The sequence below is a fragment of the Mytilus californianus genome, unplaced genomic scaffold (genome assembly GCF_021869535.1).
Source record: "Mytilus californianus isolate M0D057914Y unplaced genomic scaffold, xbMytCali1.0.p SCAF_2, whole genome shotgun sequence".
NCBI lineage: Eukaryota > Metazoa > Mollusca > Bivalvia > Mytilida > Mytilidae > Mytilus > Mytilus californianus.
The window spans coordinates 77,588,480-77,606,196 of NW_026262668.1; the positions used below are offsets into that span (position 1 = coordinate 77,588,480).

At 31.9% G+C, this 17,717-nt stretch overlaps 1 protein-coding gene across 4 annotated transcripts in view; it reads left to right on the forward strand.

The window, feature by feature from the left end:
* Positions 1 to 14,747, forward strand: part of LOC127728228 (neurogenic locus notch homolog protein 2-like) — an 80,102-nt gene extending 65,355 nt beyond the window's left edge. For all 4 annotated transcript variants that reach the window (XM_052235454.1, XM_052235453.1, XM_052235455.1 and 1 more), the window contains 12 exons: positions 395 to 779; positions 1,363 to 1,564; positions 2,158 to 3,175; positions 4,024 to 4,199; positions 4,913 to 5,460; positions 9,434 to 9,588; positions 9,940 to 10,171; positions 10,369 to 10,465; positions 10,795 to 11,304; positions 11,901 to 12,048; positions 12,751 to 12,848; positions 13,373 to 14,747. In XM_052235454.1, coding sequence (XP_052091414.1) covers positions 395 to 779; positions 1,363 to 1,564; positions 2,158 to 3,175; positions 4,024 to 4,199; positions 4,913 to 5,460; positions 9,434 to 9,588; positions 9,940 to 10,171; positions 10,369 to 10,465; positions 10,795 to 11,304; positions 11,901 to 12,048; positions 12,751 to 12,848; positions 13,373 to 14,566 — 4,763 coding nt within the window. In that variant the 3' untranslated portion in view covers positions 14,567 to 14,747. The remainder of the gene's footprint in view (positions 1 to 394; positions 780 to 1,362; positions 1,565 to 2,157; positions 3,176 to 4,023; positions 4,200 to 4,912; positions 5,461 to 9,433; positions 9,589 to 9,939; positions 10,172 to 10,368; positions 10,466 to 10,794; positions 11,305 to 11,900; positions 12,049 to 12,750; positions 12,849 to 13,372) is intronic.
* The last annotated feature ends 2,970 nt before the right edge of the window (positions 14,748 to 17,717 follow it).

The following is a 17,717-nucleotide window of genomic DNA, read 5'->3' on the forward strand; positions in this document are numbered from 1 at the left end:
TAAATGTCATAAAATGATAACTTTTGGGTTGAATATTTATGCAAGTAAATGACTTTGTATTTATAAGATTAGACTGAACGTAATATAAACTTGTTCTATAAACTCTTGAGTGATACTGATAGTATGAGTTAAGGTTACAACTGCGTCAGTAAAAGTTGACCTTAGTCAGTTATTGTTGCTCTTTGAAGGTCATTTTAATTTTAATGCTTGTAATTTTTTTTTTGTATTTAACTTTCCAAACAGTTGATGATGATCATACAAAACAAAGGTTATTTTAGAACCATATCTCGTCCATACTTAAATCTGTATGAGATGTTTGTATTAATAATATAGGATTAGACTGCATTTAATACAGGAATAGCTGATATACTAATTATTATATGTATTATTTAAGGACGACATTGTGATGTTGATCATAATGAATGTACACAGCCCAAAATTTGCCACAACGGTGGGACATGCCATAACACCTATGGTTCCTTCAACTGTTCCTGCCTGCCTGGCTATGAAGGAAAATACTGTGAAGTCAACCATGATGACTGTGATCCTAACCCTTGTCAAAATGGAGGGACTTGTTTTGACGGCATTAACGATTACACATGTGTTTGTGTTGGAGGCTTCGGTGGCAAACATTGTCAGAATGACATCAATGAATGTGCATCTAACCCATGCAGGAATGGAGCTGTGTGTACAGACTATGTGAATTCATATACCTGCACCTGTCGTCCTGGTTACAGTGGGAAGGATTGTCAGAATGATGACAATGATTGTACACTCTCGTAAGTTTATTTCTGTAAAGTTTAAATGCAATATTCACTGTACTTCAAATTCATAGCATTAAGTTTTATTGAGGAGTGAAGACAGTGCATGAGGGCAAACACAGAAAGTGGACTAATGACTTACAAAATAGTTTTATCAAATACTTTTGGATTGATCTTTTATTGAATCAGTTTTTATATATTTTATAAACGAACAAGTATTATGATCAATTTATTTACATAACTTTCACAAATAGAAAAATAATATGAATATAAATCTTTGCATATGCCAGACTTGACTCTTCTCTAATATGAATATATCAACACATTTGAACAATCACATAAGTAAATCGCCACAAAATCAGCTAAAAGGGCTTAGCTCAAGTAAAAGTATATGCAAAAGTAAGTTTCTTTGCAGTATTGCCTTGAATATGCATGAAAGATTTGCCACTTGAAGCTGAATCAACCACTATTTATTAATCAAGGTAGTTACTGAGCTTATTTTACAATGTAAATTAATGTATGAATAAACACTTCCAGCAGTAGATTAATAAAGGCATATTTTGAACATAACTGAGTTATTTACATCTTTTATTGTTTCTAGATCCTGTTTAAATGGAGGTACATGTATAGATAAAGAGAACTACTATAAGTGTGTCTGTCCAAATGGTTACACAGGAACTAACTGTCAGACGAAGATACATCCTTGTGATAGTAATCCATGCATGAATGGAGCTACTTGTTCAAACAAACAGTCGTCATGGGAATGTGTTTGTCCTTATGGCTTCACAGGACCTCGCTGTGAGGTAATACATATTCTAGAATAGGAAAATATCAATTTATATTGACAATTAATGATGGAAGAAAAAGAAAATATCTCTTAATTTTATCAAGGTTAAGGGCTGTGATACAAATAAGGTTATTATAAGTGGTTTATCTGACTGCAAGCATGTATGTATGAAATAAACTAAAATTCATATATTATTTTAGGATTATGCCATTTAATCCTTAAATTTCAAAAGGTTGTGTGATTCTTGATGTTAAGAATGAAAATGCATTTGAAATGCCAGGATTACTACCCCTTTTTAGAGGAAACCATATTAATACAGCCCTTACGATATATTTACTTTTAAAACAATGGAACTCAAAAAGTCTGTGAACAATAATTTTAAAAGAGTTTATTCAACATTAAACACACCAATTAAAATGTGTAATTTTGTACTTTAATTATTCAATAAATAGACATCAGATTACTTCATGTCATGTTGTCTTTTTCCTATTTTCATTATTTTAAGAATTTTTTATTTTGCTGAATTTTTTAATATTCATCTCACAAAAATATTTAGAAAGGGTACAAAGTGCAGTTGATGTATACATTCATGAATTATTAACATTTCAGGAATTTTTCGACTGGTGTGAAACTAATCCATGTAAGAATCGGGGAACTTGTATGCAGAATGCTAACGTTTTTGAGTGTACTTGTGCACTTGGTTATACTGGTAAAACCTGTGACATCAGTAGAATGACGTGTGAAGCTGCAGCACAAAATCAGGGTATTTCTGTCGGTCAGTTATGTAAATATGGTGGAAATTGTCGTAACACAGCTGATCACCATGTTTGTGATTGCAAAGCAGGATATGAAGGCAGTTACTGTGAAATTGTTATCAATGAGTGTGCATCAGCACCATGCCAGAATGAGGCCACTTGTCATGATTTTGAAGGATATTACCAGTGTACTTGTAAGTTAGGATTTCAAGGAACGAACTGTGATATCAATGTGGACGATTGTCAGAACCAATCGTGTAACAATGGCGGAACATGCATTGACCTGGTCAATACATTTGCATGCTTGTGTCCACCTGGAACCAATGGATATTTCTGTGAAGTGAACCAACAAGATTGCTACAGTGGAGCATGTCACCATGGTGGTACTTGTATTGACAAAGTCGGAGGGTTTGAATGTCAGTGTAAACCTGGCTTTGTTGGAGATCAGTGTGAGGGAGACATAAATGAATGTGTCATCTATAAACCATGTAATCCAGGAGGTACAAGAGCCTGTGTTCAGCTGGAAAATACATATAAATGTGAATGTAACCCAGGATGGATTGGAGAGAATTGTAGTACTGCTGTCAATTATTGTCAAACCAATCCATGTTTGAATGGAGGAACCTGTTCCAATGGGAAACATTCTCATGTTTGTACTTGTAAGTCAGGTTTTAGTGGACCAAACTGTGGAATTATCTCAGATTTCTGTACGCCAAACAGTTGTTACAACAATGCCAGATGTGAAAATTATGGCTCTGGTTTTCATTGTATATGTTTGCCTGGTACAGAAGGTGAATTCTGTCAGTATGATGTTGTTAAAGAGTGTGAGTCAAATCCTTGTAGATATGGAGGATCCTGTATAGATAAACCAGGTAATTATCATATACTATCTTTGTCATTTATGGGGGCTGGGTATTTATAACTCATGTCCAAAGGAGCCTATGTTGACCCATCTTCAATTCTTCGTTTTTTTGGGGGGAGGGGGTGGGGGTAAACTAAGTTATATAAGGTTCAGAATGCATAGATAAAGTGAAAAGAAGGTAGAGATACAAAGAAATTGGTCAATATGATATCAAAATCACAATATAACGAAACTTAAGGTTCACAGTATATTTTGTCAGTATGCGAAATGTTGAAAGGGTAGGAAAAGTATATCTGTTGCTTGTGTTAAGTAGTAACTTTATATCTGTTGCTTGTGTTAACTAGTAACTTTATATCTGTTGCTTGTGTTAAGTAGTAACTTTATAACAACAGTTGCTATCAAAATAATTGTTATGTTATTTATTGTGTCACACAGGGGGTTTTCAAATAATTTTAAAGAGTAATTTTAAGAAGTTTAATGTTATATTATTGTCACATATGCAAAGGTGAATTTTTTACCTTGTAATTATAATATCTAGAGCTTTAAAATGACACTTTTTATTTTTTTAAGATACAGAAATATTCCCACTTTGTTTTAAAATTGTCAATTTTATTAAACTTTAATATAGAGTCAAGTACCTAATGGATGATAGTTTAAACTGTTGATGTCAAATAAAAATAGCATGTCACTTATTTCAGATGGCTTAAACATTTTATGAATTCCCATTATGTATGTAACTTCATTATTTTAATATTTTTAAATGCAAATTTCTATGTTCAAATAAAATCAAAGCTTAACTCATGTCTTACTTTGATGAATGGAAGAGTTATCAACCATGTTCTTGAATTATTTTTTCAGGTTCCTATGAATGCTGGTGTCCAAGATATTCTACTGGTGTCAATTGTGAAGTACATGACCTGAATGCTAACCCTGGATTAGGAAAAGCCACAGTCAGCCCACCTGTGATTGATCCCAAACAGGTTTACTGTAATGATGGAGGATGCTCCTCTGTAGCAGGCGATGGCAAATGTGATGTAAGTTTATTTTAGTTTACAGGTCTTCAAATAGAATGTAGGAAGACTAAATACCGACATAGACATATTTGTTGTGAAATAAGTTTGAAACAAATGAATTAGTGGTAGAACATTTCGTGTGACAAATCTTGTATAATAATAATTTGTATATTTAGGTGATACTTAGTACTGAAATCTAATCCATCATGAAAAAAGAATTTTTAAGATAGTTGTCCCAAAGAATAAAGGATAATGTTTGGGGTCTAATAAAAACAGGTTTTTTGTCTTTTTCATCAGATATGTTTAAAATCTGTGTGGAATAGTAATTTAAGTAAAATTTGGTAAATAAAAAATAAAATTAAGACATAGATGTTTCAATATTGATAGCAATTACACATACTGTGTTTTGAACATGCCTGCACACCAAATAATGTCATTAATACAAATGTTAACAATCATGATGATTATTCCCCATGACTTTTATGACCCCGCCATCACTGTAGGGGGCATTAAGTGTTTCTGTTCTCTAACTTTAGTTTGCCTCAACCAAATGTTATGAAACTTATACACAATGCTTATTACCACAAAATACAGATCAAGTGGGTGGTGTCACTTTTACCGTTCTTGAGTTATGCCCCTTTATAACGTTATATGCAAGCGGGGGCATCATGTGTGTCTAATGGACACATTCTCCATTTATTTTTTAATACTTAACCTTAACAATCCAATTTCAGTCTAATTGCAACTACATGGCTTGTCAGTATGATGGAGGAGACTGTTCCCTTGGCGTTAAAGATCTCTGGAAGGACTGTCTGGCCCCAGTAAATGGTGTCTACTGCTCAGAAGTGTTCCAGGATGGTAAATGTGACGAAGCCTGTAACATGGAGGACTGTTTATTTGATGGCAAGGATTGCATGGGTAATCCAACATGTAACCCAAACTTTAAGTCCTACTGTGAGGTGAATTATGGCAATGGTCACTGTGATCAGGGATGTAATAATGCTCCATGTAACTGGGACGGCAATGATTGTAACAATCCTACTCCCATGAACAGCTTAAAAGGCACAATGGTTATATTCATATATAAAACTACCAAAGACGATTTCCTGATTAATGCAAATGAATTTCTACGTAACATGGGACTGTTATTGAATGTTGTGATCAAGATAAAGAAGGATGCTAATGGAAATTTTATTATTAAACCTTGGTCTTCTAATGGGCTCCATAGAGAGAAAAGGTCCATTATCAACAGGATCAAAAGAGAGAGTGTTAAAATTGAAGGGTAAATATTGTTTTATATTTCCACATTAAAACTCTTGTAAGAACAGACATAATTTCAATATTGTGAAAATAGTTAATTAAAGAAAAGTTTGAAAATACTTACAAACATCAATTTTGTAAAAAAAACCAAACAATTAGGACATAAATACTGAATTTTAAGGAAATTTTGTATCTAAATGCATGTGCTCTCCTTGTGCACATTATGAAAAGGAGAAGATTGTACAATAAATTTAATCTGGAATGAAGGAGAGTATGTGGGGAAAATATGTTTCGCTTTTGTCTTATCAATAACTAAAAACATCTATCAAAGTGTGTCTAATAAGTCATATATGTGCTGAAGCCGTGACAAACTGATAGATTGGTTTTCTAGAGGACTAACAGTCAACCTTTCAGAAATTATTGCAATGTTTTAATCTATGCTTAAAGTGTGGCAGAATGTTCACTGAATTTATATTAGTATTGTTAACCGTATTTTCGAAGGAAAAATCGGTTATTGATTTGGGGATGTAGGCCGGGTGGGCGGCTGCCAAACAGTGTCTGTTCATTAACATGCAAACACTGACTAAATTTTTTCAAATTTAGATATGTAGTTTCCAGTGACTAAATGAAGGTCAAGTTCAATTTTCACGATTTTAGCTTTTCTCGTTGTTGAGTTGTCGACCTTTTAGTAGCCAAAAGTTATACTTATTATATGATTGCATTATTTCCCTTTGAACAGAAATTGTGATTTGCAAATATCATTTTCATTAGATAATAATCTATTTTTATTAAAGGATATATTTCATTACATTACATTGTGTAGATAAAATTGTTGACATTGATAGATAAGTTGCAGATCTATATTAGTTTGTGACAAATGAAAGAAAACAATTTGGGAACTATTAATTATATATATAAAGTTTGATTACACTAAGTGTTTTTAAATAATTTTCATCTGTTATCAGATAACAAAGCATCTGGTAAATATCTTATCACACAATTATAATTGGAGTGACAGATTTATTTGAAAATTTTCTGTTACCTAAGTGTTGATGATGATAAGATCTGTAGGACAGTATAAATAAAGTTTGAAATTTACTGTTCATTATTAGACATTTTGAAGATAAATACAGATAAATTTTTAAACGCCCGTTTACGGGACAGGACGTATTATGGTATACCTCTGTCCGTCCTTCGTCAACATGTCAGACATTAACTCAAAAACACTTTAACCAATTTGCATTATACTTTGGTGAATTGTTAATATCTATTGACGTGAGCTCCCTTTCGTTTTTTATAAATTTTAGATTTTACGTTTCCAAGTTATGGGGTTTTATTCATTAAAAAAAGGGGAATTTTCCAGTTTTTATACGCCCGTTTACGGGACTATTATGGTATACCTCTGTCCGTCCGTTGTCAACATGTCGGACATTAACTCAAAAACGCTTTAACCAATTTGCATAAAACTTTGGTGAGTTGTTTATATCTATTGACGTGAGCTCCCTTTTGTTTTTTATAAATTTTAGATTTTACGTTTTTTGAGTTATGGGGTTTTATTCATTAAAAAAAGGGTGATTTTCCAGTTTTTGGACAATAACTCAAGAATGCTTTCACCAACTTGCAAGAAATTTTGGTTAATTGTTTATATCTATTGACATGAGCTCCCTTTTGATTTTTATAAATTTTAGATATTACGTTTCCAAGTAATGGGGTTTTATTCATAAAAAAAAGGGGGGATTTTCCAGTTTTCAGACAATAACTCAAAATGCTTTCAGCAGTTCTCATGAAACTTTGATGAATTGTTGACATCTATTGATGTAAGCTCCCTTTAGAATTTTATAAATTTTAGATTTAACATTTCCGAGTTATGGGGTTTTATTCATTAAAAAAGGGGTGATTTTCCAGTTTTCAGACAATAACTCAAAAATGCTATCAGCAATTCTTATGAAACTTTGGTGAATTGTTTATATCTATTGATTTTAAGCTCCCTTTAAAATTTTATAAATTTTATTTGTTTATAGTCTGACACTAGATTTACTAAGTATTGTGCAACAGCATAGTGTATTGCACAACAGCAAGAAATCTTTAATTGAATATAAATTCAATTCATATAACCAATTTCAAGTTCTTTGACTACATTTATTTAGAAACCTATAATATGTAAAATATTTAATTACAATCCAAATTCAGACCTGTATCAAGCTTGAATATTGTGTCCATTTTTGCCCCAACTGTTCAGGGTTGGACCTCTGCGGGCGTATCCAGCTGCGCTCAGCGAAGCAGTTTACTGGACAATAACTCAAGAATGCTTTCACCAACTTGCAAGAAATTGTGGTGAATTGTTTATATCTATTGACATGAGCTCCCTTTTGATTTCTATATATTTTAGATTTTACGTTTCCAAGTTACAGGGTTTTATTCATAAAAAAAGGGGGATTTTCCAGTTTTCCGACAAAAAATCAAAAATGCTTTCAGCAGTTCTTATGAAAATTTGGTGAATTGTTTATATCTATTGACATGAGCTCCGTTTAGAATTTTGTAAATTTTACATTTTACATTTCTGAGTTATGGGGTTTTATTCATTAAAAAAGGGGGGATTTTCCAGTTTTCGGACAATAACTCAAAAATGCTGTCAGCAATTCTCACGTAAGTTTGATGAATTTTTTATATCTATTGATGTAAGCTCCCTTTACATTTTCATAAATTTCTAATATGACATTGAGAATTAATTGAACTTTATTTGTTTATAGTCTGACAACAGATTTACTAAGTATTGCGCAACAGCACAGTGTATTGCACAACAGCAAGAAATCTTTAATTGAATATAAATTCAATTCATATAACCAATTTTAAGTTCTTTGACTACATTTATTCAGAAACCTATAATATGTCAAATATTTAATTACAATCCAAATTCAGACCTGTATCAAGCTTGAATATTGTGTCCATTTTTGCCCCAGCTGGTCAGGGTTGGACCTCTTTGTGGCGTATCCAGCTGCACTCAGCGAAGCAGTTTATTAATAGTTAATGTATTAATGACAAATGACATTTTGGATTTTTTTTCTTCTTTTCGTTGGTAAATTGTTTGATGAATTTTGTGTAGGGTTTGTTTTGTTATTCTGTATAAACTTATTTTCTGAATGCTATATATTTTTTTTGATGAAGCAGACTCCTTTAAAAACTAAGCTTAGTTTGTCTATTAATAAACACATATTTAGATTTCCGATTTTGGGCCCAGTCTTCAAGTTGGTCCAAATCGGGGTCCAAAATTATACTGTGTTTGATTTCAACATGAATTGAATATATATAGGGTTCTTTGAAATGCTGAATCTAAACCTGTATTTATTTTCATTATTAATTAGATAATACCACATTGAGGTCCAAAGGGTCCTAAATTAAACTTTTGTTTGATTTCATTAAAAATTGAATTCTTGGGGTTCTTTGATATGCTGATTCTAACAATGTACTTAGATTTTGGATATTGGACCATAATAGGTAAATGTCCGATTTTTCAAATTTTTCAGTTCTTTGACCACATTCATTTTGTGTCACAAACCTATGCTGTGTCAAATATTCAATCACAATCCAAATTCAGAGCTGTTTTTTGCTTAAATGTTGTGTCCATACTTGCTCAACTGTTCAGGGTTCGACCTCTGCAGGAAAATCCGATTTGCTGTCACTCTGACAGCCTCTTGTTGGTAATGTCCTATCACTTTATGATATAAATAACATAATTCCTAACATCCTGGATAGTCATCAGAGATTCACACATTATTTTCTGAATTTATAGAATAATTACCTATACCAGTAATAGTTTGAAAGTTCAAAATGGGAAGCACCATCTAAATGAGGCCTGAAGAAAGTATCCAAGAAAAATATTTTAATTTAAACAAAAATAAAAGAGAGATAAGGCTAACTTCCATAAAATGATTGAATGGTAAAGAGGTATATTGTATTCCTTTCAAGAAGCATAATCATTGTTTTTTGTTTAACAGAATTGAAGTACATCTTGAATTGGACAGTAGCCAGTGTAGAACAGATCCTTCCATGAAGTGCTTAACTAAGATTGAATCAGCAGTACAGATTATAGCAGCTCAGAAGAACCAATCCTGGTCACATGGTGGTCCAACCATCAGTAGAGTTTCAAGTGGTAAGTCTAAAAAGTTATGATAAACAGTTTGTATAGTTACACAGTCATGTTTAATTTAATATTGATAAAGTTATGGTAGATTGTCATGTTGACAAACATTAAAACATTTTAAAGAGCTTTACTATACATGGTTTTGATCATTGTTGAAGGCTGTACAGTGGCTTGTGGTTGTTAACATCTTTGTTCCTTGGTCTCTTGTGGATAGTTGCATCATTTGCAATCGCACCATATCTCCTTATTTTATGATAAACATTAATTCTGCGGTAGTAAATATATTTCTACAACAGATTTTTCAGTGACGTGTAACAACATTTGATCCTTAGTATTGTTATTGGTTGTTTACTATTTCAGAAGATGTAGATGGTCCTGGTCAAGATGAAGCTACATCATACCAAACAATGTACATTGTGGTTGCATGTGGTGGCATTCTGGTGTTGGCCATACTTGTTATTGTTGTTTTGTCAAGAAAGAAGGTGGCACGAGGCATTACCTGGTTTCCTGAAGGATTTTTCTCCAGCAATAATAGTTCTAAGGCTCCTGGACCAAGAGCATCAAAGAGACGAGTCCCAGATGGTGAAGAAAAGTAAGAATTTTTAGATTTGATATTTTTCAGCAGGCAAGGCACAGCACATTTAGTTATTTTTCATCCTCTTATAGCATGAACATTTTAACCATTTTATATGTAAATTTTTACATTTCAAGTCAAACTTGTTTGAATAAATGAAAGAAAAAAGAGTAAATTTGATACAGCATTCTATACCAGTATTCATTTATTTGTAGGAAAGGTAATCAGATGCCACAATTTGATGGTTTGACTGGTGCGACAACTCCACCATGGAATGATGATGAGGATGAATCTAAGGCCAAACGAATCAAGGTAAAATATTATATAATATCAACTAAATTCACTTTAAATAAGTATAGAAACATAGATTGTATTAAGATAATCTCTGATCTGCTGATAGGATTACAATTGTACTCATTTTTCAGGTGTTTATTAATTTAAGGTACTCAGAGCTTGATTTAAACAACAATCTATCAATCTTAACTATATTTTGTTTGTTATTCTCCAAGTAAGAGTTGAAAACAATTTCATTTTTATATTTTTTCAGCTATCTGATTCATATCATAGTTTTCTGCTGAGAATTAAATTCTTGAAATTTTCTATGTTTATTTTGCTCTGTAACTAAATACACAATATTTCAGATGGAGAAAGATTGTGAAGTTTTAGAACAGAATTTAGATGGGGATAAAGACCAGCGACAATGGACACAGCAGCATCTAACAGCAGCAAACATTTCAAATGATTCAATGCTTGCTTTGACTCCGCCTGACGACTGTGATCACACAAGAGTTAGAGATATAGATGTACGCGGCCCCGACGGCTTCACACCCCTCATGTTGGCAGCTTTCCGTGGAGGAGGATATGATGTTGGAGATAACGAATCCAGTGGATCTGGTGGATCAGGTTCTTCGGACAGTAGAGATTCAGAAAATTGTGTGGATTACATACAAGCATTATTGACACAAGGTGCTTCAGTGGACCTAGCTACAGACAGGACTGGAGAAACAGCTTTACATTTGTCATCTAGGTATGCCAGATCTGATGCTGCCAAAATTTTGTTAGATGCTGGAGCTGATCCTAACCAACCAGATATTCAAGGTAGAACACCTCTACATTCTGCAATTGCTGCTGATGCACAAGGTGTTTTCCAGGTGAGAATTGATTTTGTACCTGAAAATTTTATGAAAACTATTTTGTCAAAATTGTACATGAATCTGTTTTACCAATTACTTATACATTTCAATGTTTTAATATGGAATAATCCATACATATGTAGGAAATGTGGAGGAAAGATGATCAAGACACCATCGTAACAACACAAGAAAATAAAGTACACAACTAGAGGTCTCTATGCAGTCTTCAGTTATTAACAGGTGTCCTATGACAAATATTGATATATACAACTGTTAAACATTTTAACATGAACTTTTACCATGAAATTTGTTATTCACTGAAGAAAAAAGATGTCTATAGGTGACTTTCACATTCATACATTGTCCCGTACATTTCCAATCTCACCATGCTTATGTTATTACATCTCAGTCTTAGCTGATTGTTTAATGATATAATTTACGTGTAATTCATTCATTAAAAGAAACTTGAAATTGGTGTATGTTTACATGTGAATATGAAAAGTTGATATAAGTGGGTTGTCAGGATTGAACAAATTGTTACAGCTATATTATGTTAGAGACATTATACATGTACGATGATTAAATTTAATCATAACATTTTTCAATATTGACAGATTTTATTAAGAAACAGAAGCACTAATTTGAATGCAAGAATGGAGGATGGTGCCACGCCCCTTATAATGGCAGCTCGTTTAGCTGTAGAAGGGATGGTGGAAGATTTAATCGGTGCTGATGCTGATATAAATTCTGCTGATGAATACGGTAAAAATAATAAAATAATACTAATGATAATGAACAGAACACTTATGGAGAAAGAAAATAATTTTCCATAAAACAAAATTTATGTTTTAATGTAATTTTAATTTAAAATCATTAAAACGAAAAATGTGTAAGGAATACAAAACTTTACTAAATGCAATATTTTTAAATTATCACCAGATTCATTGCCAGAGAAAAGTAAAACTAAGCAATTTATTAACCAAAATTATCTAAAAGAAAAAACACTGAACTCTCAGGTCAAGATTGTATGGGGGAGTTTGACAATGGAGAAAAAAAAGAATAGAAAATACTATGTTACGTTAGTTATCTTAGGTTTTGTAAACATTTGAGGTAACTCATACACTTAAACTTACACTTACAAATGCATCATATAATTTGTCTAAACTTTAAAGCTCATAAAAAGATTTGATCCAGATACATTGTTTATTAAATCTATTAAATCTGATTTAAAAGCTGCTAAATTAAAAGTGGAAAAATAAAAAAAAAACATAAAAGGATTATGAAAAGCTAGATTTAACAATTGAAGTACATTTATTTGTATGAAATACCAATTTGTTGACGCAGTAGAAAATATTCTAAAAATGTAGATGTAAAACTTTTTTTAAATACAAAATAATAATGTAAATTAAGCAAGAAACCTTGGAATGTATAACCTAACATTACACAAAAATGTTTTATATACAGGTAAAACAGCTTTACATTGGGCGTCTGCTGTCAACAACTACACTGCAGCCCAAGTGTTGTTACAGCATGGAGCTAACAGGGATGCACAAGACCACAAGGTACATATTAACTTACTTTTACACAAGTGGTTCACAATGCAATCACAATTACTTTAAGCAAAAAATAATACTAAAAAGGAGTGCAATAGCTTAAATACACCATCAGTATTTCTAGTACAGAATTGCTACAAAGAATTACACTTTACACGAGCAAAGTATTACAAAATGAAAGAAAATCACCACCAGTAAAAGAGGGATAACTTTTGAATGCATGTGATATTAGAACTAAAAGGAGTGAAATTTTAGTGGTATAGCAATTAAGCAAGTAATACAATACAATATAACAGGAGTTACTGTGTACACAAGTGTTCAAATCTCAGTAAAAAAAAAATACGCATTTAAGAAAATATTCAATGTAATTTTGTGTATGCAAGTATAATCACTACATTTATAGAACATAAGTTAAAAAAAAAACATTATGTTGGGTAATTCATAAAGTAACTGTTAATTACTTCATGCCTTTGAAATCTTTAATAAAGTCTTGTATTGATAAAACAAAACTAACAATTATTATTTAATTTCAGGATGAGACACCTTTATTTTTGGCAGCACGAGAAGGCGCATATGAATCTGCTAAAATTTTACTTGAACATTATGCAAATCGTGATATTACTGACCATATGGACAGGTTACCACGTGATATAGCAAGCGAGAGGATGCATGGTGATATCTTACAATTATTAGATGAGTACTGCATTAGTAGTCCCATGTCATTACCTACGTCGCCAAATGGCCTGCACTTTATGCAGCAAAAACCTTCAAAAATGAAACAAAAGAAATCTAAGCACAACAATGGACTTGGTACTCCACTTACACACAACGGAGTGTTAATCAATGGTGTACACCAAAAAAGAACTAAATCCAAGAAGAAATCTTCTAAAGGAAATGGACATTCTCAAATCAGTGAGGGATCTATTGGAACTGTCTCACCGGGAAATTCAATTGCGTCTCCTTTGGATTATGAGCGTACACCTCCACCATATGACAGTATGTATGGTAATGGACAAAACTTCTTACAGCAACAGACTTTACAGCAGTCAATTGAAGAACTGCAGAAAAACTGTGCAATGAATCAAGTGCTAGACGTTCAGAATCATAATGATAATAATTATAGAGACCTTCGGAATTGTTATGATAAGACTCTGATGGAGCAAGAGTATGCCCTGTGGCATCAAGGACATCAAAATTCACAAATGAATCCACAACATTCTCAGCCATCAAATATTCCAACACCACCACAAAACATCCCATCCAATCCTAGTCCCCTTGGCAAAATATCACCATCAAAACCACCAAAAAACTTGCCAACGTCACCTACTCATATTCAGGCAATGCAGCAACGTGCGCGACAAGAACGTGCAAATGGAAGTCCACCAAACAAACAGACTGATCTAACGTGTTCATTTCAGAATAAAAATCATAGTGAACCCATGCCATTTACAACATTTGGCAGAGGGATGCAAAAACTTTCAACCCCTCAACAACCAATGTACTTAGAACAATTCCCTACTCCTCCATCAACACACAGTATGGGCTCACCGCCACAGATAATTCATCAACCAGTGCTACCAGATCATTATCTCACCCCATCACCAGATTCACCAGGACAGTGGTCTAGTTCATCGCCTCATTCAGCGCATTCTGATTGGTCGGAGGGTATCTCCAGTCCGGACCAAAATGTACGGACGACACTTACACAACCACCTGTCTTTTTATAACATTATGAGTCATTTTATTGTTTTTATTTCATTTTCTGTCTTTCTTTCTCCGTTGTGAGAAAGAGTATAAAATTTATATATGCATTTATTTTGTATTTCATTAGCATATGAATATTGTCTGGTAAAGTAATGATAACTTATATATGTATAAGTTGACCATGACACTCATAATATTTTTTTCTTTTGAAAAAAACGTACTCTCCGTTAAGATAGTTAGGTTACATATAGAACAATAGACTTGAAATATATGACTTTGCATTTTGTGCATCTTTTATGAACTTTGAACAAATTTGCGTTAAAGAAGTTTTTTTTTGTATTTTACTGTTTATTAAGATTTTTACTTTTTGTTAAGATATATATTTTTTTTTATTGTTGACTGCCATTTTTCATCTTCATATGTATAAACTTTCATTTCATTTAAGCACAGAAAAGTGCCATCAACAGTGTTTTATTGAACAATTTGTATATACTTTCATACTTTTCATTGAAAATATTGCAGCTTGTCTCTAAACTTGTCATTTGAACCTGTAATTTCTGTCTTATTTTTTATAAATCAAAAAGTAAATAAATTTCACCTGGCTTTTTTCTGTAGTATATAGTATAGTTAAATAATCAAGACTGTATTAAACAAAGTTCTAATAATTTTTATATACTCAGTCCAGTAAACCATCAAACTTATAGGTATTATCTTTTGCTCACTTAAATTTAGGCCAGTATATATTTACAAATAAATCTTCATACTCCTCTTTTCCTGTCATTGACATTTACTTATAAAGAAGTTTTACTTCGGTCAAAATCACTTGATTTTCATGTAAAGGGAGGCATTTTTTTACCAAAAAATTACATTTTTCTTAATGTTTCCCCCTAATCTAGCTTGTGATGAACTCAGTAAGATTCTTTTGCAACAAGATATTATTCAGCATTTATTTGGAAATTGATGCATTCAGGCGTTATCATGGGAGATGTGAGATTTGAAATAAATGACACAAATTAAAGCAACTATATGTATTTAAACAAATTGGTGCATCTAAAATTGTAATATGTATATAGATGTTTTTGTTGTTATTTTACAGAATTTTATTGTGAGATTTTTATCAGCTTTGCAATTTATGTATGTATTGAAAATGAACAATTTGATTTTATGGACTATTTTATTTGTACCCACCTTAGATTTTTATATGTAATATATTTTATTTTTAAACTCCCACCTTTTAAAACTTTGTTTTAAAACATAATAATATACTTAAACTTTAACCAACTGTTTCATTGGATTTGAGTACTTTTAAAAAGTATATGTCAGATCATGTCAAATCATTCTCCGTCTGATCTCAGAAAAATGTGGACCAAAAAATACTTATATGTGTTAGACAAGGCAGAAAAGCTGCAAAAAAGTTCATTAACTGTTGTTTCTTTTTATTAATTAGATGTTTATAGTTCAGCTTTCATGATAAGGTGAACAGCAGAATTCCTTAAAATAAAGAACTGGTAGGTATTGAAATGTCATTGCTCAGTCAAAAATTATGGAAAGAAACGGAAAATAAATACAAAATTCAATTTTTTTCCTCATAATTATAAGTAGGATATTCTGTTAATCTCCGACTTTATTTGAAAACATATTTTTTCTTACAGTTTGATCCGATTTAAACTTGATGATATTAAACTAAATGAGAAAAAAACCTCTTTTTATAGATTTTCTTTTTTTGTTTAGTTCATCTAGTCCAAAGGGCAATGTGAGCTATCAGCATCATTCAGAGTCTGTTGTCATTAAGAAACTTTGTATTTCATTTTGTGGCAACTTCTGATAATTTTCATTTTCTTCTTGTACTACATGATCTCTTGAACAATACGCATTTAACAAATCATTCCATTGTGCACAACATCATGGCTATTGGTAGCTTGTTCATTTTGTTTACTTTGTTTATTTTGATATTTTTGTAAAGATATTTGTTTAAAAATTTTGTATTAAAAAAACAAGCTGAAGGAGAATTCTTTTGAGTGAGAAGTTTGTATATTTTCTGTTAATAGTTACTAATTTTAGAGTGCTAATTTTTATGATATTTGTTCAGTGAAATTTCTTGATGGACAAAACTAGGTTTAATTTATAGAAACAAAAATAATCTATGGAATGGTACTTGACTTTTTATTCCAGTTACTCTATAAGCCATATGTATCAAATTTTTAAGTCAAACTTGTATTTTTCATAAGGGAACATACTATACTGTTTTTTATTTAAAATAACTTAAGCAGGTGCTATTCAGAAAAAATTGAGTTATGTAAAGTTCCTTCAATTTTTTTATGCCCCCGCCGTACCGGAGGGGGCATTAAGTTTTACCCTTGTCCGTCTGTACGTATTTACGTACGTACGTACGTCCCGAAATTGGTTTCCGTTCTCTAACTTGAGTTTGCCTCAACCAAATGTAATGAAACTTATACACAATGCTTATTACCACACAACACAGATCAAGTTTGAATTTTGGTGGCGTCACTTTAACCGATCTAGAGTTATGCCCCTTTATAAAAGGAAATATTGCATAATTTTTAGTTTCCGTTCTCTAACTTAAGTTTGCCTCAACCAAATGTTATGAAACTTATACACAATGCTTATTACCACAAAACACAGATCAAGTTTGAATTTTGGTGGTGTCACTTTAACCAATCTAGAGTTATGCCCCTTTATAAAAGGAAAAATTGCAAAATTTTTATTTTCTTCTAAATATCAAGTTTATATAATATGTTTTTAAAATTGGAGTTATCTTCCTTTGACCATGATTATAGTTGAATCAACTACAATCAATGCTTTATACAATGCAATGTTTAATTTTGACTACCACTGATAAAACACAGATCAAGTTGAATTTGGGTAGTGTCACTTTAACCATTATTGAGTTATGCCCCTTTATAAATAGAAAGATTGCAAAATTTTTTAGTTTCCATTCTGTAACTGAAGTTTTCCCCAGCCAAACATTGTGAAACCTATACACAATATTCATTCCAACAAAACTCAGTAAAGATCAAGTACATTTTTTTTGTTTCAGTTCTCTAACTTGAGTTTGCCTCAACCAAATGTTATGAAACTTATACACAATGCTAATTACTACATAATACAGATTAAGTACGAAATTAGGTGGCAACACTTTTACCATTCTAGAGT